At 42.1% G+C, this 22,879-nt stretch overlaps 1 protein-coding gene across 2 annotated transcripts in view; it reads right to left on the reverse strand.

The window, feature by feature from the left end:
* Positions 1-22,694, reverse strand: part of tubgcp3 (tubulin gamma complex component 3) — a 116,569-nt gene extending 93,875 nt beyond the window's left edge. For both annotated transcript variants that reach the window (XM_078546096.1, XM_078546097.1), the window contains exons 1-3: positions 22,452-22,694; positions 13,783-13,890; positions 9,511-9,578 (exon numbers count right to left, since the gene is read on the reverse strand). In XM_078546096.1, the coding sequence (XP_078402222.1) occupies positions 9,511-9,578; positions 13,783-13,890; positions 22,452-22,527 (252 nt within the window). In that variant the 5' untranslated portion in view covers positions 22,528-22,694. The remainder of the gene's footprint in view (positions 1-9,510; positions 9,579-13,782; positions 13,891-22,451) is intronic.
* Between the last annotated feature and the right edge of the window lie 185 nt (positions 22,695-22,879).

Here is a 22,879-nt window from a genome sequence, read left to right on the forward strand (position 1 = left end):
TTTTTCTCCTTCTACCGAAAGAGGTGCCAAGCGTAGAAGGGATACTCTGGAAGCTAAATAAATGCATATATAGTTTAAATGAAGGATCCAGAGTTTGGTATTTCTCAGTGAGGTCAGTTTTGTTAAAGTTGGGCTGTCTTCAATTGGAAGCAGACCCTGCAATGTTTTCTTAGCACCATGGAGGAAAACTTGCAGGCATCTTAATGCATGTAGATGATTTTTTTGTGGGGAGATAGTAGCGAATTTGAAACATTTGTCATTAATGGGCTCAGAACAGAGTTCAAAATTGGAAGTTAGGCTTCTGATGCGTATAAATACATTGGATTGGAAATCAGGCAGAGTGGATCACACGTCATTTTACATCAGCAATCCTACTTGGACATTGTCAATCCCATTGCAATTAGTCGTGGTAGGGCCTCCCAGAAAGATACAGCGGCTTCTGGAATGGAAAAAGAGGAACTCTGAAGTCTAACTGGGCAACTCAAATGGCTAGGCAAACAAGCAAGGCCGGATGTCAGTTTTGATGTTTTGGAATTGAGCACTAACATGAATGATCAAGGCCGAAGGAATCATTCGAGCAAACAAAACATTGACAAAATTAAAAATGGAGCAGTGTGTTTTGAAATTCCCATCTTTGGGTGATCTTAGAAAAATGAAACTGATTGTGTTTAGTGACACGTCTTATGCAAATCTATGTGATGGATTTTTGAGTGCAATAGGATTTATAATATTTCTCATGGTGGGGGGGGGGTGTAAATGTTGCTCTTTGGCATGGGAATCTAAAAAGATAGAAAGAGGTGTACAAAGCACATTGGCAGCAGAAACTCTCACCCTTGTTGAGGCGGTAGATATGGCGTTCTTTATATCAAAGATGCTGGCAGAAATTTTAAATGGAAAAGGATATTCAGGAATGGTATCTATCGAATGTCTTATAGACAATAGGTTACTTTGGGAAAAATGTTCACCATGAACCACGTTAACAAAAAGTGATTGCGAATTGACATTGCAAGTTAAAAGAGATGCTAGAGAATAAGGAGATTGCCAAGATTAAATGGATTGATAGCAGCTACCAATTGTCTGAGTGCTTCACGAAAACAGGAGGAAGCTCCAAAAAGTTATTGGAGATCCTCAAAGAGGGATGTCTTTTCCTTTGAGAAGGCAAAAAGGTATATTCTTTTTGTGTGGGTACTTCTATACATGTGTTTTTTTTAAGAAGGGGAAATAAGGTGGATTTATTGAACAAAAAATATATATTGATGTTTGTGTTATGGAAGAAGTCCATGTTTATTATTTTTTTGTGATTATATATACTTAAGGGTTACTTTCTTAAGAGCAGAATGTTAACTCAACGGGTTCAACTGCTAATTATCAGTGAACAACCTAAGTACCCAATTGGCTGCATAAAAGGGAAAACAGGTGAGGCAAGTTCTCTCTGCAGAGTTTTATGTGCCAGAAATAAAACTCCATCTGAAGGAGTCTGTCTTGGTCTCGGTCTTTATTGCCAAACAGCTATTGGAGCTTAACAAGAATCATTTACCGATCAAATGTCCGAAGCTTTAAAAAAATTTCTGGGAAAGCATTCAGTTCTGGCTGCTTTTGAGCCCAGTCAACAATGACACCAAAGATGGTGGGTACAATGCTAGCAGCATATAGCGACTGAACGGAGGACCCAAACGTCGGTACTAAAGAAGAATTACAATAAAAAGTCTGAGGACAGAGACCCTTTGGGGAGCTATAACAGGCGGCTGGAGTTGGGCAATTACAGAAGGAAACTCTTTCGAGTTATCAACAGTCACAGATTGCAACTCTTTCAAGTACAATCACAGTTCTTGGTTTTCCGGGAGTGGGACATGAACCCACAACCCTCTGATTCAAAGGCGAGGGTGCTATGAACTGAGCCACAGTTGACACCTCAATTACAGAAGGAAGCTGAACTCCAGGAATAACCAATGGGTGGTCAACAGCTGCTTCAAATGCGACTAAGTATCAATATGCGTTGAATAGGTTAAAAATGAAAAACAGGGTTTTTGAGGCAACACATGACATGTAAGGTACAGAAGGTGAGGAGGGACAATACTGACCATTCAGAAGGAATCATGTTGGTCACCAGAAGCTTCAGTCCAGTAATGGGTCTCCTAGTCGCAAATTTGTTCAATTGTGCAGTTCTAGATATTGGGTTTATGTCCACTGTATGTGCAGTGGACTGGCTAAAATGTGTAAGTAAGACCGAAGTAAAGTCAAAGAATATGACAGTTCTATTTGTTTCAGGTTCAGTGATGGTGACATGTTGAAATCAGTGAAAAGAACAGTAATTCCATGTAAAATAGTCAGAGTAAATCACTATAATGTGATGTGGTATCGAGTGAAATACCTTTTCTGTTAAGTAAGCCTTCAATGAAAAAGACCCAAATGAAGTTGGACATGGAGCATAATAAAGCGATTGTTACTGAGAGGTCTATGGATTTGCAATTTATACAGTCGGGACATTATGGTATTCTTTTATGGCCTATCATCTCTAGACAGAATGTTAAAGAGGTATTAATGGCAGCTGGGGATAGGGATTTAAAGGAGAAGCAGCAAATTATTACCAAACTACACTGACAATTTGCACATCCCTCTGGCCAAAGGTTGAAAATTCTGTTAAAAGGTTCAGGGGTACCAGATGAGGAATACACTAGGTTTGGCGAGGATATTAGTGAAAAATGTGATTTGTAAAAAGTATAAGAGAACACCATCGCAACCAGTAGTAAGCCTTCCATTGGCAAGAAACTTTAATGAAACCGTAGTGATAGACGTCAAAGTATGGGATAAAGAAAAATATATTTTTCTTTTATAGTTTGTAGATGTAACAACTAGATTTACTCTGTCAGTTGTAATTTTTAGTAAAGACAAAAGTAATTACTGATTGAAATAATGGACAGATGGATAGTAATGGGGCTGGGACCACCAGCTAAATTCTTGACGGACAATGGAGGAGAATTTGCCAACGGTGAATTCAGGAGAATGTGTGAAAATTTGAATATTGTAGCAATGCACAAAGCAGCAGAAAGTCCTTTTTTAGCAACGGGGTATGTGAGAGAAATCACGCTCCAAAAAAATTTTAGATAACCAACCGGATTGTAAATTGACAACTGCTCTAGCATGGGCAGTACATGCGAAAAAAAAACACACTCCAGATGGTTGGGGGGTACAGCCCCAATCGATTACTTTAGGGCAGGAATCCAAAGCTACCTTCAATAATAGTGGGAACATGCCCTGGCTTTGGAGGGGACTACCATTAGTTCAATTTTTGCAGAACGTTTGAAGTGCATGCATGCAGGGAGGAGAGCATTTATTAAGGAGGAGCTTTGAGGTGTTGAATCAGGCTGTCAGAAATGCATTTTAAGCCCGGGGCATGATTTATTATGAAACAGAAGGGCAGAAAGAATGGAGGCCCAGGAAAAATTGTAGGCACTGATGGCAAAAAGATAATCTTGCAAGATGGTAACCAAACTGTTAGTACATTCCATGAGGCTTACTGATTACACATTGATGGAACCTGAACAGATGATGGAAACTAAAGGTGCACCATGCACTTCACACACGTGCGTGCCGGACCTGTACGAACAGATTGTAGTAGGTAAGCTGACAGTGTAGACCAAGTGATAGTGAAGAACAGGATAGGGCCATTTATAACAAAGATCAACTCTTGACAGTTGGAACTAAGGTGGCATATATGTCAGAAGGGGCTAGTGAGTGGAGGGAAGCCATCGTAGTAGGAAGGGCAGGAAAGGCCACAGGGAAATACAAAAACCGGCTGAACGTACAAGACAAGGTGCAGAATATCAGGTCTATAGTTTGACAGAAGGAAGTAAAAACGTGGAAGGCCAGGAAATGTAGTGTAAGTTCAGACAGTGGGCCTAATGGTGATCTCAGCCCAAAGAAAAGATCAAGAACTTGTGAAAGTTAGTCTAGTGGCAGAAGGGGCAGGTAGAGTAGTAGTCGTCCTGATAGGGACAGGAGATCTAGCAAGGGATATAGTTTAACACGAGAAAGGAGCAACACAAGAAGTAGGAGCTCTCACAATAGAGGAGCTCTAGTGGTCACTAACAAATTAGCTGGTAAGTTGGTAAAGGAGACAAAACAGAAAGGACTTGCCAGTGAGAGAGAGTTTGGCATTTACATGGAGGTGCCTGACAAAGGACAGCCAGCGTTGTTCCATGGATGGATCCATATGGAGAAGGTACTTCCCGAAGGTGCGTATAAAGCCAAGGCCAGGCTTGTAGCTCGGGGACCAGGAAGTTAGAGTAAACTCTCCAACAGCAGGAAAAGAAAGTTTGAGGATTTTTCTAGCACTTTTAGTGGCATACTCATGGGAATGTAAATCCATTGACATCAAAGCAGCACTTTTTGCAAGGGAAACAATTTCAAAGAGAAAAGTGTTCTTAAAGCCTACAAAAGGAACTAGAGCTATAGAGGGGAAATTGTGGAAGCTGAATAAGTGTGTTTACAGGCTAATCGATGCATCCAGGGTCTGGTATTTTTCATTTAGGTCGGTCCTACTAAAAGCTAATAGTCTTCAGTTAAAAGCAGATCCAGCAATGCTTTATTGGTACTATGAAGGAAAACTAGCAGGCATTTTCTTAATGCATGTAGATGACTTCCTGTGGGTGGTCGGTGGAGGGGAGGCGGGGTGGTGATATCTGCAGCATTTGAGAAATTTGTGATAGACAAAATAATAAAGAAATTCAAAACTGGAAGTCAGGCTTCTGGAGCTTTTAGGTATATAGGGTTGGACATTAGGCAGACTAAATTGGGAATAGCCCTGACTCAGTCTTACCTAGAGAATATTAATAGGGTCCCGATAAATCGGGCCAGGTCCTCACAAAAGGAAGGCTCTACAACCAAGGAAAAAGCAGATCAACTAAGAAGCTTATTTGGGCAATTGAACTGGTTATGCACACAAACGAGACCAGATGTGTGCTGTACTGTATTAGAACTGAGCACCATGCTGAAACATGCTACAGTTGGGTAAGTGCGAAAAGCAAATAAGACAGTGAAGAAATGAAGTTCAGAAGAATGTACACTCAGAGCTGGGTGACCCAGAAGGGATGAAATTAGTCATTTTTAGTGGCACCTCACACGCTAGCCTTCCCGATGGTTATTTGAGTACAGCAGGATTCATTATATTTTTAGTGGGAAGAAACAATAAACGTTGTCCATCAGCTTAGAAATAGAAAAAAAAGAGAAGTTCAAAGCACCTTTAGCTAAGGAGACATTTCTGCTGGTAGAAACAACATATGGCTAGGTATTTAATGAGTATTTTAAAGGAACTCTTATATGAGGGACAAATGGGCAAAAATGTGCCTATGGAATGCTATATAGATAACTGCTCGCTCTGGGACAATGTCCATTCCACAGAGTGTCACGGAAAAAAGGTTGAGGATTGATCGAGTGTAAAAGAGAGGTTGGAAAGGAAGGAGATTTCCAAAATAAAATGGGTTGATGCAAGTCTTCAGCTGAGGAGTGATTCACAAAAAGAATTGCTTGTTGGATATCCTCGAAGAGGGATGCCTTGTGGTATAATGGATTATGAGAACACAGAAATTTTCCTTTGTAGCCTTATTAAATTTTTGTTTTTGTTAAGAACTATCATTTCTCCTAATATTATTGTGGGATACTTTAAAGCAGGCTTAATATTGTGTGTGTATGTATGTATGATTGTGTGTGTGTGGGGCTAATTTAATTAAACTAGAGACAATTAGACTGCAAGTTTTAAATTATCAAAGGAGCTAGTGTAAAACAAGCATTTGAAATGGAGGAGTATAGCGAGGGTGTGTTCAGTAGAGAGTGAGAATGGAATTTGCATTTTTAGATAAGTGGAGAACTGTTTGATTTTCAAAGGGACATGGAAAATGTTTACAACTGGCAAGATAAATAAGGTTATTAAGTAGATTTTTTCCAAAAGTGTGGTTCATAAAGATATTCTGGGAAAACTTCTGAAGACAAGTTGAAACAGTGGGCTTTACAGATCAAAAAGGGAGAACTATGGAAGGCTGAGTGAGGTGTGGCCATGTGAGATCTTGAAAGGTGACTGTGTGAAACAGACTTGGGGAAAGAGCCTCTAGCTGCCCTGAAGACGTTTTGATGTTCCAGTGACCAAAGTTGTGTTAAAAGCCTTTGGAAGTCCATTGTCCAGTGGGTGTTTGTCGTAATACTGCTGGATAACTTTATAAATTTGGAATCCATTTGGACTGTTGCTTTAAAGGGGGTGTGTAGTTGGGGGTCTGGTTAAGTAGAAATTTTGGGAACTGTTTTAACTGTGTAACTGGAATCTTATGTATGTTTAAGTATTTTTTTGTCAATAAATGTTTTAAAGGTGGTAATAGACTTATTACTTCTGACTTCAGTGCACATGCTTTCTGGTAATGAATACAAATTGCAAAAATTGTTGTGATAGCGTGGCCAAGTTTCCCTTGTGGATTTGTTCAGCCTGGCAAATATTACCTGCCATATCATAACTTTTTCAAGGGGTTGGGGGGGGGAATGTTAAGAATTGATTGTATAATAAGATAACATGTATTATCATTTTGATCTTTTCCCATCGATGGTTTTTGTTTGCATATCAAGTTAAAGGAAAGAGGGGAATTTGTTGATGGAAGGTAAATACCCAGTAGTTTAAGGTAATAAGATGAACAAGAATTAGGTATTTATTAGTTAATTATACCCAGATGTGTATAGAAAGAAGAGTCAGTCGGCACCGGGGGTGAGGGTGTCAAAGTGGAGAAGTGAGATCTGTGGTGAGCAATGAACAGTCTCTACCAAGAACGATGTCCGTCTTCTTCACAACCAGGCTTGGGAGTTTCTCTAACAGTGGTGAGTTACCTTCTTGAAGCACTGCAGTCCATGTGGTACAGGTACACCCAGAGTGCTGTTAGGGAGGGAGATCCAGGATACTGACCCAGTGACAGTGAAGGAACCGCGATATAGTTCCAAGTCAAGATGGTGGTGCCTTTGAGGGGAGCTTGCTTTGGGAGTCAGGAGGTGAGTTACTCTCCGCAGAATTCCCAGCTTCTGACCTGCTCTTGTAGCCGAAGTATTTGTATGGCCTGTCCAGTTCAGTTTCTGTTCAATGGTAACCCCCGGGATGTTAATAGCGGGGGATTCAGTGATGGCAATGCCATTGAATGTCAAGAGGAGATGGTTAGATTCTCTCTTGGTGATATTCATTACCTGGCACTCTGTATGATGCAAATGTTACTTGTCACTTATCAGCCCAAGCATGAAAGTTGTGCAGGTCTTGCTGCATATTGGCATGGGCTGCTTTTGTATCTGAGGAGTCGCAAATGGTGAACACTGATGATTGCACAATGAACATCCCAATTCTGACCTTCGGATGGAGGGAAGGTTATTGATGAAGCAGCTGGAGATGTTTGGGCTGAGGACACTATCCTGAGGAACACCTACAGTGATGTCCTGGGGCTGAGATGATTGACCTAGCACATTCCTTTGTGCCAGGTATGATTCCAAACAGCGGAAAGTTTTCCCCGATTCCTATTGACTCCAGTTTTGCTAGGACTCCTTGATGCCAAGCTCAGTCAAATGCTGTCTTGATGTCAAGGGAAGTCACTCTCACCTCATCTCTGGAGTTCAACACTTTTACCCCTGTTCGGACTAAGGCTGTAAGAAGGTCAGGAGCTGAGTGGCCCTGGCAGAACCCAGAATAGGCGTCAATCAGCAGGTTATTCTTGAGTAAGTGCAGCTTGATAGCACTGTCAATGACCCCTTCCATCACTTTGCTGATGATCGAGAGTAGACCAAGGATATGTTAAAATTCATATTGGTGAATGCTAGTAGTATTGAGAATACAATGTTTGAGCTTGGAGACCATAATGACAGGAATAAATTATCATTTGGTAAAAATATCAGGAATATGGCTAATATCAGGGAACATGAATATAACAAAGGGCCATCAAGTGTTCACAAACTCTAACAGTAGACAGACCAGGAAATGGTGTATCCATATATTCCAGGCACCTGGGAGATAAAAAATGATCCCATGGTAGCTATAAATATTCACAACAGATTCACTAGTCTTGATCGAGAACAACCACTTGTATTTATAAAGCACATTTAACATAATAAAATGTCCCAAGGTGCTCCACAGGAGCGTGATCAAAGTAAATTTGACACTGCCCCAAGTAAGGGATTATTGGGACATGAAGGCCAAAAGCTCAGTCAAAGGGCGAGGTTTTAAGGAGCATCTTAAAAGAGGAAAGAGATGGAGAAGTTTAGTGGGGGAATTCCAGCCACAGCTTAGCCACTAATGGAGCAGTAGAAATCAGGGATGTGCATGAAGAGATGGGTGAAACGTTACTTTAATGGCAGACGTTATCAATCAAGAATAAACTGGGAAAGCCCAAGCAGTTTAGGGTGAGAGTTAAATGTAATGCATGACTGCTTCATGACTCAGTGCATGAAGAAAATTGCAAAAGACTGCTCATCTTGATCTGCTGTGTGCAAATGACACAAACAACTGAGAGGAAATGAGGATAAGGAGGACAGTTTAACATGGCCTGGGATTTGGGTGTATCAAAAACTAGGAGTCCTATATTATATAAAATTAACATCAAATTAATGGTAAGGCATCTGATGCTGGAGGTTCAAGATACTTCAGCAGAGTGTAAGTGGAACACCATTAAAGGCATAATATTGAGCATATGGATAAACAGATACCTCACTTCAAGAAGCTCAAGTTAAACAAACAATCTGATATGTACATTTCAGAAGTGAAATGAGTATATAAATCTTTCAATTCCAGCAAGGGAGAAAGATAGGGGCCCAGTGGGATGAATAGAAGAATGTGGAGGTGCATGTTCATTGGGTGAACTGAGGTACAAAAGACAGACCTGAAAAAAAGCTACAGGCATAAAACATAAAAGAGGGCAGACCAGGAAGAGCTGAGACCATAAAAACAATGGATAAGTACAATATAAAGATCCTAATTGCTTCCTTGAAATATTCTTAAAGGGTGAATGAATAACGTGCCCTCTCGGAGCAATGACTAAAGTAAAATTAATGGCCCTTTTATTAACAGGGTGGAGGTGCTAAATAAGAAAAACAGGGTCAAAACAGATAGATCCCAAGGTTAAATAGCATTTATTCCTAATTATACCAGAATGCTGAAAGAGACAGTAGGGAATTTGGGAGGTATTGACAATCATTATGACTGAATCAGTGGAAATAGGGAGGTACCAGCAGATTGGAAAGAGGTTATGGTGCACTCGTATTCAAGAAGGATGACAAAGGAAACACAGGCAATTACAGACTCAGTAATCTGACTTACACTCCTTGTAAAACACTGATTCAAGATGTTATTCTGCATATTTACAGGTGCAGTTCTCTCCGTAGCAAGTTTCCGTATTCAAAATAGATTAAGCAGATGCACCAGAGACTGGGTGCTCAAGCATAGGAACAACGTGGAGGAAACGACTAGTTTTCTTCCATTCAAATCAACTGGTCAATTGTTACCTGTGACTGCAGTTTACGGTGAAGTTCTGAAAACAAAGCAGCATCTGCCTCCCTCCTCTGCCTCACCACTGCAAGAGAGAGCATTATCACAGTGAAATGTTCATCTCCAAAACCACACATTTGTGAAACAAAGCACCCCACTTTAATTCTACGCATCACAAGTGTCAGGAGACTTTGATTTTCACTAATTCTATGAAGTTTTAGTGAAAGGTCATGAACATTGTAGAAGTCCAGACTTTATTCCCATCAAAATTCATTCAAACCTCTGAACTTGTGGTTGAAGCTTTCATTTAAGTTGCTGCCCTCTATATGTTACCCGTTTCCTAACCATGTACACGTCCATCCTTCAGGTCTTACACCACAAGAAGCTGAGACACTGGAGAGGGCTGACAGCTTCTTCAGTAAAGAGAGGGAAGGATGCTCCAGTGAACATGGAATTAAATGTTTGTTCTCCACAAGGAAGTTAAGGATAGTGTCAAACTGAAAGAAATTGCATATAATACTGCGAAGATTAGTGGGCAGTTAGAATATTGGGCAAATTTTAGAAACCAATAAAGAATGACTTCAAAAAAAAAGAGGGAGAAATTGGAGTATAAAAGGAAGCTAGCCATAAATATAGCAATTCCTTAGATAAAAAGGAAAAGAGCAAAAAAAGCGAGACAGATAATGGGGAACCAGTGGATGTGGTATACTTGAATTTCAAAAAGTCATTCAATAAGGTGCCATGTCAAAGGTTGCTACACAAGAGGAGTTCATTGTGTTGGGGGTAACATTAGTATGGATAAAGGATTAGTTAGCTCATAGGAAGCATCAATTCGGGATAAATGGTCATTTTGAGTTGGCAAACTAATTATTGGAGCACGACAGGGATCAGTGCTCGGGCCTCAACTATTTACAATCTACATTGTCTTGGATAAAGGGACAGAGTGTATGGGAGCTAAATTTGCTGGTGACACAAAAATAGGTAGGAAAACAAGTTTACAAGGACAAAAGAGTTTGCAAAGGGATATAGATAGGTTAAGTGACTTGGCAAAAATTTGTCAGATGGAGTATAATGTACGAAAATGTGAGCTTGTTCACTTTGTCAGGAAGAATAGAAAAGCAGATTATTTAGGTGGAGAGAGACTGAAGAGATCAATGGTACAGAGGAATATGGCATCCAGGTGCATGAATAACAAAAAGCTAGCACGCAGGTACATCGAGTGATTGGGAAAGCAAATGGAATGGAATATAAAAGTAGGGAAATTTGGCTATAGCAGTACAGGGCCTTGGTGAGACTGCATCCAAAGTATTGTGTATAGTTTACTTAAGGAGGGATATAACTGCATTGGAAGCAGTTCAGAGAAGGATCACTTGGCTGATTCCTGGGATGAAGGGGTTATCTTAAGGAAAGGTTGAGCAAGTTAGGCATATGCTCATTGGGGTTGAGAAGAATGAGATGTGATCTTATTGAAACATACAAAATTCAGAGGGGATTTGGCAAGGTGGATGCTAGGAGGATGCTTACCCTTGAGGGGAGTCTAGAATTAATGGGAGCAGTTTAAAAATAAGGAGTCTCCCCTTTAAGACAGAGCTGAGGAGGAATTTCTTCTCTCAGAGGGTCGTTAGATTTTGGAATTCTCTTCCGAAGAGAGCAACGGAGGTTGGGTCATTGAATATATTCAAGGTTGAGTTAGACAGATTTTTGATCAACAAGGGTTATGGGGGACAGGCAGGAAAGTAGAGTTAAGGCCACAATCAGATCTGCCATGATCTTACTGAATGGTGGAGCAGGCTTGAGGGGCTGAATGGCCTACTCCTGTTCCTCCTATATGTTATGACCTTATGAACAGGGAGATGCATTCACATTAAGGAAGGTGACTTAGTGGCACAAACAGAGACAAATGATTTAGATTTAATCACTGGGCTCTGGCAATCTCGTCAACTGATATCTATACTGTGGTGTTTTTTCTTTAAGTTATTCGTAGTTGTAAAAACCTCCTCTTTCTTTTCTTCTTCTTGTGTATGAAGTTGCATCCATTCCCTGAGTTTGAATGTGTGAATAAATTATACTTCTGATTCAAGCCTAAAGAGAGTTAGCTGTGAACCACTAAAAATTGACCTCAAAAGAGGGTTTGGGGAAATACACCTATTTCAAAAGTTAAAACACCTCTGCTTATGGACAGATGGCAAAAAAAAAGTTTTGTTTTGCCTCCCTCCCTAGTCTGTAACAATGTGCTTGGAAGTCAGAAAGTTAACATGCAGTGCAGCCAGCAATTAGGAAGGCAAATTGCATGTTGGTCTTTATTGCCAAGGAATTGGAATACAAGAATAAAGTCTTGCAACAGTTGTATAGGGTTTTGGGGAGACCACATCTGTAATACTGTATGTTTAAGAAAGGACATACTTGCATTAGAGGGCTCAGTTACCAGGGGGCACAGATTTGTGATTGGTAGAAGGATTTTTAAAATTCGTTGATGGGATGTGGGTGTCGCTGGCTAAGCAAGCATTTATTGCCCATCCCTAATTGCCCTTGTTCAGAAGGCAGTTAAGAGCCAAACACATTGCTGTGGGTCTGGAGTCACATGTAGGCCAGACCAGGTAAGATCTAATGTCCCTAAAGATGGGTTTTTACGACAATTGGCAATCAGACTTTTAATTCCGTCTGCCATGGTGGGATTCGAACTCAGGCCCCCAGAGCATTACCCTGGGTCTCTGGATTACCAGTCCAGTGACAATACCACTACGCCACCATGGGAGATATGAGGCAAAACTTTTTCATCCAGACACGTGTGGAATTCACTGCTGAAATTGGTGGTTGAGGCTGAAACGCTCAACTCACTTGAAAGCTACTGGGATCTGCATCTGAAGCGCTGTAACCCGCAAGGCTACAGACAAGGTGCTGGAAAGTGGGATTAAAAATGAGCAACTAGTTTCTTTTCTTGGCCGGCGCAGACACGATGGTCTGAATGGCCTCTTTCTGTGCTATAACTTTTCTATAGTACTCACCTTAGAATAAAGAATTATTCGTCATTTGGTAGTACAGAACTTGAATATTGCTGAAAAAAAAGAGACACATGCTATCTCAGCTTTTTGTCTTGCACTCAACAGGACAGATCACTAGGTTACCAACTGCAAAGGGAGCACCAATTTATACTTCATGAGAAGACAGTGCTGATTGGTTGGCAAGTGGACTCCGATTGGTAAAGGCATTGTGCCATGGGGAATGAACAAGAGAATGGCTGTCCCCCAAGCTTTTGTTTAGTTGGGCTGGCTGGGTATGGTTTGTACTTTGCCTGTTGTGAACTGAAGGTACGTGCTGTTTGACACAATCCACCAGTTGTTGGGAGATACAACCTATGTACCTGGCAACAGGCAAGGTACTGACTGTACCCAACTAGCCCATGCTTGTAAAACTCAAAACATCGTGTCCAGCATTAGATCTGATGATGTGATTGGCTAACACTTACTAAATAATCCCGAGTGTGCTAAGAATTACACTGAAAACCAATTTAAGATTATCAGGCTTGCAACGTGACTCACTTATGCATGCTAGAAGCCACATAGATTCACACAAACGGCCCAGTCCTGTGCAGATAAGAGGAGTGTGTCCACGCATTGCACCTTTTTCAATAATAGCTTGGGGGACACCCATTCCCTGGTTTATTCCCTATGGCAACACCTTAACCAATCAGAGTCAGTCTGCCAGGTTTGAATTTCAACAATAGCTTGGCAGTTAACTGTTCCCTGCTACATTCTCTATGGCAACGCCTCTACCAGAGCCCACTTGCCAAGCAAATCAGCACTCTCTTCTCATGCAGTATAAACTTTTGAGCTTTTACTGTTGGTAATCTTGTGATCTGTCCTGATGAGCGCAAGATGAAAAGTTTGACGGGATGTTCCTTTTTTCAGCGATACTCGAATCATTCATTCTTGTACTCAGCTTTTAAACAATTGCTTGCTAAGTGAACTAGGTGTTACACTTCAGTAGGCAATAGTATTATATTCTGCATGGAGAGAGGATGAGATGAGAATATTGCACATGCACTTTTTAAAAAGGAGACTTTTCAGTGATTTTTTGCAAGGATAGAAGTTAAGAAAGATAATTTAATTGGTAGATTGCAGCCAGTGACGACATTTCATATCCACATGCCCAAGAAATTAAATCAAACTACAACTTGCCCATAAAAACGATGATATGAGAAAGAAAGTTCCTATTTCGAGTGGCCTTGACACTCTCTGATACAGAACTTTTTCATACATTATTAAAACTGATTAAAGGAGACAACTTACTTTCTTTCTTGATCTTTTCAGCTACAAGAAATTCATCCCTTTCCACAGTGGGAGCAAAATTACTTCCAATTACTCTCACAGCATACTGGAATTGTTGAGCCACATCAGCTGTAAAACACAATTGCACATGGAAAAGACAATTCAGGTCCACAGATATGATGGGAAATTAAGACAAACTACAACTTTGTCATAAAAACGACAATACAGACAAAAATGTTCCTATTTCAAGTGACCTGATTCTCTGTAATACGGAATCACAGAAACTTAACAGCACAGGAGACCATTTGGCCCATCATGCCTGCACCAGCTCTCCAAATGAGCATTATGACCTAGTGCCATTGCCCTGCTTTTTTCCTGTTCCCTTGCACGTTGTTTCTATTCAAATAAATATCTAATGTCTTCTTGAATGCCTTGATTGAACCTGCCTCTGTCGCACTTACAGGCAGTGCATCCCAGACCCGAACCACTCGTTGTGTGAAAAAGTTTTTTCTCACGTTGCATTTGCTTCTTTTGTAAATTACTTTAAATCTATGCCCTCTTGTTCTTATGAGTGGGAACAGCTGCTCCCTATCGTACCCCTCATGTTTTTGAACATCTCTATCAAATCTTCTCTCAGCTGCCTTCTCTCCAAGGAGAACAGTCCCATCCTCTCCAATCTGTCCTTATAGCTGAAGTTCCTCATCCCTGGAACCATTCTTGTAAACCTCTTCTGCACTCTCTCCATGTGTTCACAGCCTTGCTATAATATGGTGCCCAGAAGTGTACACAATATTCCACCTGAGGTCTAATGAGTGCCTTATATAAAGTCAGCATAACCTCCTTGCTCTTGTACTCTATGCCCCTATTAATAAAGCCCAGGATACCATATGCTTTGTAAACTGCTCTCTCCACCTGTCCTGCCATCTTCAATGATCAATGCACATATACACCCAAGTCTTTCTGCTCCTGCACTCCCTTCAAAATTTCACCCCTTATTTTATATTGTCTGTCCATGTTCTTCCTACCAAAATGCATCATCTCACACTTCTCTGCATTAAAACTTTATCTGCCACCTATCTGCCCACTCCACCAACTTGTCTATGTCCTCTTGAAGTTCCACAACGTCCCCCTTGCAGTTCACAACACTCCCAAGCTTTGTATCATCTGCAAAGCACTCCCTCAACCTTCTTATCACCCTATCAGCATATCTTCTATTGCTTTCTCCCTCATGCGTTTCTCTAGTTTCCCCTTACATATACCTATATTATTCACCTCAAGTACCTAAATGTACCACATTTTGTATATTGAAGTTCATTTGCCAATTACATTTCCATTCTGAAAGTTTAACATCTTCCTGTATTTTTTTGCACTCTTTCATTGTATTGACCATTACCCCAATTTGATGTCACCCAGAAATTTTTTAACTGTACTTAATATTCCTGAGTCCAAATCATTTATTTAAAGTGGTCCCAGCACCAATCCCAATGGAACATAACTTCCCACCTTTTTTCCAGTCTTGTAATCATCCACAAACCCCACATTGTTTGCTGCTTTTCTAGCCAGAATATGATTAGTTGGTGAGTTATAAGGTTTTTTCTCTCTCTAAAGTAGAGCGATGGTTTAAACTAGCATGGCAAATCTATAATGGACTGTATTACATTTAAAACGTAGTAATTAATAACATTTCAACTTAATAATTAATAACTTTCAATCAGGGCAAGTATTACAATAAGTGGTAGGCTGGAAAAGTTAGGACTGTTTCCCTTGGAGAAAAGGCTGAGAGATTTGTTAGAGGTATTCAAAATCATAGGGTTTCTGATAAGAGTAGATAGCAAGAAACTGTTCCCATTCCTGAAAGGATGGAAAATGAGGGGGCACATTTTAAAGTAATTGATAAAAGAAACAAAAGCAACATGAGGAAAAACTTTTTCATGCAGGGAGTGGTTAAGGTCTGGAATACACAGAGTGTAGTGTAGGCAGGTTCAACTGAAGTATTCAAAAGGGAATTAGACTGTTATCTGAAAAGGAAGAATGTGCAAGGTTACAGGGAGAAGGCAGGAGAATGGCACACGGTGAATTGCTTATTCGGAGAGCTGGTACAGACACAATGGGCCGAATGGCCTACTGTATTATAACAATTCAGAGGTTCTGTGAAGTGAATTAGTAAGAATATTAGCACAGAGCTGATCCACAGGTATTAATTAAAATTAATAGTTTATAGAAGGTACTAACTAAATTATAGAAGAGGGAAGAGATCTTCTCATAGGTCCTGGAAGGGCAGCTGAAACCTGTTGCTTGCAATTCCTGTGCCGTGTGGGAACTCCAGGACACTTCACGTGCCTTTGGGGACCACGTGTGAGAAGTGTCTGGCTGCTTGAGCTCAAGCTCAGGGTTTCTGGGGAAGGTGGGACCTGTACAAGCGGGACGGTCTACATCTGAACCAGAGTGGGACGAACATCCTTGCAGGCGGGTTTGCTAGTGCTGTTGGGAGGAGTTTAAACTAATTCGGCAAGGGGAGGGGACACAGAATGTTAGCAGAATAGGGACACATCATAATACAGTAAAACAATCAAGTCAGAGGGAGTACAGCTGTAGTAAGCTTCAAGGGATTAAGGCAAGGCTGGATGGCCTCTACTTTAATGCCAGGAGTATTACAGGTAAAACGGATGAGTTAAGGGTAAGGATTGACATGTGGAATTGTGATATAATAGCCATCACTGAAACATGGTTGAGGGAGGGGCAGGATTGGCAGCTCAACATTCCAGGATATAGAATCTTCAGGCGAGACAGGGGAGGGGGTAAAAGAGGAGGAGGCGTTGCATTATTAGTTAAGGAGTCAGTTACTGCAGTAAGGAGAGATGATATCTTGGAGGGGGCATCGAATGAAGCTTTGTGGGTAGAGCTTAGGAATAAAAAAGGGGCTGCCACATTGTTAGGTGTTTATTATAGACCCCTAGACAGTCAGCGGGAAATTGAGGAGCAAATATGTGCACAATTTGTGGAGGTCTGTAAAAACAATAATAGGGTAATTATATTAGGTGATTTCAACTTTCCCAACATTAATTGGGATAGACATATTGTTAAGGGCTTGGATGGAGTGGATTTCTTGAAATGTGTACAGGAGAACTTTTTAGGTCAACATGTAGACGGTCCAACAAGGGACGGCGCAGTGCTGGACCTAATTCTGGGGAATGAAGCCGGACAGGTGGCTGAGGTGGTGGTGGGCAAGCATTTTAGTGATAGCGACCACAACATGGTACAGTTTAAGTTTGTTATGGACAAAGAACTCAACAAGTTGCAAAATGTTTTGGATTGGGGGAGAGTGGATTTTAGTAAAATAAGGCAGGATCTGGCCAAGGTAGACTGCGAACAGTTACTTGTGGGGAAATCTACAGAGGAACAGTGGGGGGTGTTCAAAAAGGAAATGGGGAGGGTTCAGGCTCAACATGTTCCCTCTAGGGTGATAGGAAGGAGTAACAAGCCCAGAGAACCATGGATGACCAGAGATATTCAGGTTACAATGAGAAGGAAAAGAGAGGCTTTTAGCAGGTACAAGAGAAGCAAATCAGCAGAGGCATTAGTGGAGTACAGAAAGTGCAGGGTGGAGCTTAAGAAAGCAATCAGGAGAGCAAAGAGGGGATATGAGAAAGCTCTGGCTGGTAAAAGTAAGGAAAATCCCAAGATATTCTATAAGTATATCAAAGGGAAGAGGATAACCAGGGAAAGAATAGGGCCCATAAGGGACCAAGGGGGAAATCTATGGGTGGAACCAGAGGACATCGCTAGAGTGTTAAATGAATACTTCACGTCCGTCTTCACACAAGAGAATGAGGATGAAGGTATCGAACTCGGGGAGAGAGACTGCGAGGTTCTTAAGCGAATTGATATAGGGAGTGACAAGGTATTGGAGGTGTTGGCAGGCTTAAAAGTGAACAAATCTCCAGGTCCGGATGATTTGTGTCCCAGACTGCTGAAGGAGGCAAGGGAGGAGATCGCAGGGGCTCTGACCCAAATTTTTAATTCCTCTCTGGCCACGGGGGAGGTGCCAGAGGACTGGAGAACAGCTAATGTGGTTCCGCTATTTAAGAAGGGTTGTAGAGATAAGCCAGGGAACTATAGGCCAGTGAGTCTCACGTCAGTGGTAGGGAAACAAGTGGAGAAATTTCTGAAGGAGAGTATCTATCTTCACTTGGAGAGGCAGGGTTTGATCAGGGATAGTCAGCATGGCTTTGTCAGAGGGAGATCATACCTAACAAATTTGATTGAATATTTTGAGGAGGTGACCAGGTGTGTAGATGAGGGTAGTGCAGTTGATGTAGTTTATATGGATTTCAGCAAAGCCTTTGACAAGGTCTCACATGGGAGACTTATAAAGAAGGCAAAGGCACATGGGATACAGGGTAATTTGATAAGGTGGATTCAAAATTGGCTTAGTTGTAGGAGGCAGAGGGTGATGACAGAAGGATGCTTTAGTGGCTGGAAGCCAGTGTCCAGTAGCATACCATAGGGATCTGTGCTCGGTCCCCTATAATTTGTCATTTATATAAATGACATAGATGACTACGTGGGGGGATAGGATTAGTAAGTTTGCAGATGACACAAAGATTGGCCGGGTGGTTAACAGTGAGGTTGAGAGTCTTGGGCTACAGGAAGATATAGACAGGATGGTCAAATGGGCAGTTAAGTGGCAGATGGAATTTAACCCTGAAAAGTGTGAGGTGATACACTTTGGAAGGAGTAATTTGACAAGGAAATATTTTCAATGAACGGCATGGCACTAGGAAGTTCTGGGGAACACTTGGCGTGTGTGTCCATAGATCTCTGAAGGCGGAGGGGCATGTTAGTGGGGTGGTGAAAAAGGCACATGGGACACTTGCCTTTATCAATCGAGGCATAGATTACAAAAGTAGGGAGGTCATATTGGAGTTGTATAGAACCTTGGTGAGGCCACAGCTGGACTACTGTGTGCAGTTCTGGTCGCCACATTTTAGGAAGGATGTGATTGCACTGGAGGGGGTGCAGAAAAGATTCACCAGGATGTTGCTTGGGATGAAACATTTAAGTTATGAAGAGAGGTTGGATAGACTTGGGCTGTTTTCGTTGGAGCAGAGAAGACTGAGGGGCGACCTGATCGAGGTGTACAAGATTATGAGGGGCATGGACAGGGTGGAGAGGGAGAAGCTGTTCCTCTTAGTTGAAGGGTCAGTCACAAGTGGGCAGAAGTTCAAGGTGAGGGGCAGGAGGTTTAGGGGGGGATGTGAGGAAAAACTTTTTTACCCAGAGGGTGGTGACGGTCTGGAATGTGCTGCCTGGGAGGGTGGTGGAGGCAGGTTGCCTCACATCCTTTAAAAAGTACCTGGGTGAGCACTTGGCACATCATAACACTCAAGGCTATGGGCCAAGTGCTGGTAAATGGGATTAGGTAGGTAGGTCAGGTGGTTCTCACGTGTTGGTGCAGACTCAATGGGCCGAAGGGCCTCTTCTGCACTGTGATTCTGTGATACTGCAGTCACTGCGGAACATCAGGGAGGGTGAGAGTTTCCTGGATCGTATGTTCCAGGAGGCGATCACCTCACAGGCACAGTGTGTTCAGAAAGCAGATGGGCAGCCATCTGGATGTAGGAAGTGGAAGAGCCTTTGGGGCCTGTGTCATTCTCAAACAAGCCCTCAGCTTTGGAAACTGCTGGGAGCAATGAAACCTTGAAGGATTGCAGTCCAGACCATGGCACCAACGGGCAAGGGACTGTACAGGAGGGAACAACAAAGTGTAGAAATGCAGTCATTGTAAGAGATTCCATAGTTAGGGGGACAGACAGGCATTTATGTAACTGTCATTGGGAGCCCTGAATGGTGTGATGCCTCCCTAATTCCCTCGTACCAACATAAAAGACATCACACAGAGCATGCACAATATTCTGCAGGCAAAGCAAGTGGGTCAGAAGTTCTTCTACACATCAGCACCAATGACATAGAGAGCAGGTATTGAGGTCCTACAGTCAGATTTTCAGGATTGAGGGAAGTTAAAAAGTAGGACGTAGTAATCACTTGATTACCCCTAGTGCCACATGCTATTGACAGCAGAAATAGGAAGATTGAGGCATGGTACAGGAGGGAGGGCTTCAGATTCCTGTGACATTGGGATCAATTCTGGGGCGGGGGGCACCTTTCCAAAGGGACTGGTTGCACCTCAACAGGACTGGGGCCAACGTGCTTGTGGCAAGGTTCGCTCATGTGGTTCAGGTAAACTTAAGAAAAATTAGCAGGGAGATGGGCAGCACCATATAGAAGTAGAAAAATGGAATAAGGTACAAAAAGGAGTGTGTGTGTTAATAGTAGTAAAGAAGGAATTAGTGCTATATTAGGTAGGAGCAGAATAAAGACTACGAGGAATACAGACAGGTTTAGAATGCATCATACAGCACAAGGGTGGCCATTCAGCCCATCATGCCTGTGCCAGTTCTTTAAAAGGAGCTATCCAACTAGCCCAACACCCCTGCTCTTTCCCCATAACCGTACAATTTCTCCCCTTCATGGATTCATCCAATTTCCTTTGAAAGTTACCACTGAATCTGGTTCCATCCTTTCCATTTTCCACCCTTCCAGGCACTGTGTTCCAGATCATTACAATTCTGCGCATAAAAAAAATATTCATCTCATCTCTGGCACCTTTTGAGAATGACTATAACTTTGTGTCCTCTGGTTACTGCCCCTTTGGCCAGTGAAAACAGTTTCTCTCTACTTACTTCTCAGTTTTGAATGCCTCTATTAAATCTCCCCTTAACCTTCACTGTTCTAGGGACAAAATTCTCAGTTTCGCCAGTCTCTCCATGTGACTGAAGACTTTCATCCCTGGTAATATTCGAGTAAATTTCCTCTCCAGCCTGTCCAAGGCCTTTTCATTTTTCCTGAGGTATGATGCCAGTATTGGACACAATACTCCAGATTCAACCTGAGCAGTGATTTATTAGGATTTAACATGACATCCTTGCTTTTGTACTATACGCCTCTATTGAATCATAAGGTTTAGATTGTTCCTGGTTATTCTCCATTACCAATCTAAAGTAGAGTTTTTAAATTGGAAGGAAGCTAATTTCAATGAGGTGAAAGGAATCTAGCCAGATGAAAATGAAACCAAACATTGACAAAAAAACAATAACAGAACAATAGGTGATTTTTAAGATGTTTCAGGTAAAGGCTAGATACATTACAACAAGGACAAAAGGCAAGGGAATCAATGCCAGGACTTCTAGGATAACGAGGGAGTAACAATGATCTCGGACTTGCTGCCTACGAGGGTGGTCGAAGTGGAGACGATTAGCAATTTCAAAAAGTAAGAGGATGGCACTTGATGGAAATAAACTTGCAGGGGTAACTTTTTAAAATTTACATAAGTGACTTGGATGAAGGGACCAAAAGTATGATTGTTAAATTTGCTGACAACACAAAGTAGATAGGAAAGTAAATGGTAAAGAGGATGTAAGGAGGCGACAAAGTGACATAGATAGGTTAAGTGAGTGGGTAAAGATCTGGCAAATGGAATATAATGTGAGCAAATGTGAAATTGTTCATTTTGGCAGGAAGAATAAAAAAGAAACTTATTTCTAAATGGTGAGAGATTGCAGAGCTCTGAGATTCAGATGGATCTGGTTGTCCGAGTGCATGAATCACAAAAGGTTAGTGTGCAGGTACAGCAGGTAATTAGGAAATCGAAGAGAATGTTATCATTTATTGTGAAGGGAATTGAATACAAAAGTAGGGAGGTTATGTTTCAGTTGTACAGGGCATTGGAGAGACCACATCTGGGGTAGTGTGTGCAGTACTGGTCTCCTTTTTAAAGAAAGATGTAAATACATTAGAAGCTGTTCAGAAAAGGCTTACGAGGTGAATAGCAGTAATGGGCGGGTTGTCTTATGAGCAAAGGTTGGACAGGTTAGGCTTGTATCCATTGGAATTTAGAAGAGTAAGAGGCGACTTAATTGAAACTTTTAAGATCCTGAGGGGTCTTGACAGGGTGGATACGGAGTTGATGTTTCCTCTCGTGGGAGAACATAGAGCTAGGGATCACTGTTTAAAAATAAGGGGTCACTTATTTAAGAGAGATGAGGTTATTTTTTTTTCTCGAGGGTCGAGTGTCTTTGGAACTCTCTTCTTCAAAAGGGGTGGAAGCAGAGTCTTTGAATATTTTTAAGACTGAGCTAGATAGGTTCTTCATTAGCAAGGGGGCAAAAGGTTATCAGGGATAGGCAGGAACGTGGGGTTGATGTTAAATTCAGATCAGTCATGATCTTATTGAATGGTAGAGAGCAGGCTCGGTTGCCTACTCTTGCTCCTAATTCATAAGTTCGTATTGCTGAAACTCCCATTGGAGAACTCTAAATCTGTTCGTTCCTTTTGCATTTCCTCCAACGTGAGGCAGGCCTTCTGACTATTTCATTTCTTTCTCCAGCATCTTTGTTACCTGCTGTATAATTATTGCCCATGCCCTGGCGTCTGATTCCTGGGCACAATTCTCCATTGCTGCTGTTACTACACTTCGCTTCCCCTGTTTAGCAAACATTGCGCCCAATTGACCCTGAGTTTGTTCTTTCTGGCTTTGACTGAATCACTGTTGGTGATATCCACCCTCAGTGTCTCTGAGCCAGACGCGCAAGGCGCTGGATTGACCAGCCCTAGTCCCCGGCCCCACTCACCCTCATTGCGGCCCAGGATCCGGCAGCACAGGCTTTGCAACAGCAGGTTCGGGGACTTGTGATCCACACTGGCCATCGCCCGCCTTCCCACTGCCCGAATGGGCCGCTCCCGCAAACCCAGTTCCCAGGCCCGAGACCCGGTCTCCACTCTCCCTCAGGCCCAATTCCTCAGACTCTGATTCCCTCTGGCGCCAGCGGCGCCATTTTTTTAAGAGCCCGCGGGATTGGAACGGAAGTGCAACCTTTCCACGTCCGGGTCAGAGGCATAAAACCGCTGAGAACGAATGGGCGGGGAAATGGGTGAGGGGCGGGACACATGTGGATGGGCGGAGTCAGGGTGGCGAGGGGGCGTGGTCAAGGTGAGGGGCGGGGCTAGGCGATAATGGGCGGGGTCCGGATGAGGGGCGGAGTTAGATGAGGATGGACAG

This window comes from Cetorhinus maximus, chromosome 7 (assembly GCF_964194155.1).
Source record: "Cetorhinus maximus chromosome 7, sCetMax3.hap1.1, whole genome shotgun sequence".
Taxonomy (NCBI): Eukaryota; Metazoa; Chordata; class Chondrichthyes; order Lamniformes; family Cetorhinidae; genus Cetorhinus; species Cetorhinus maximus.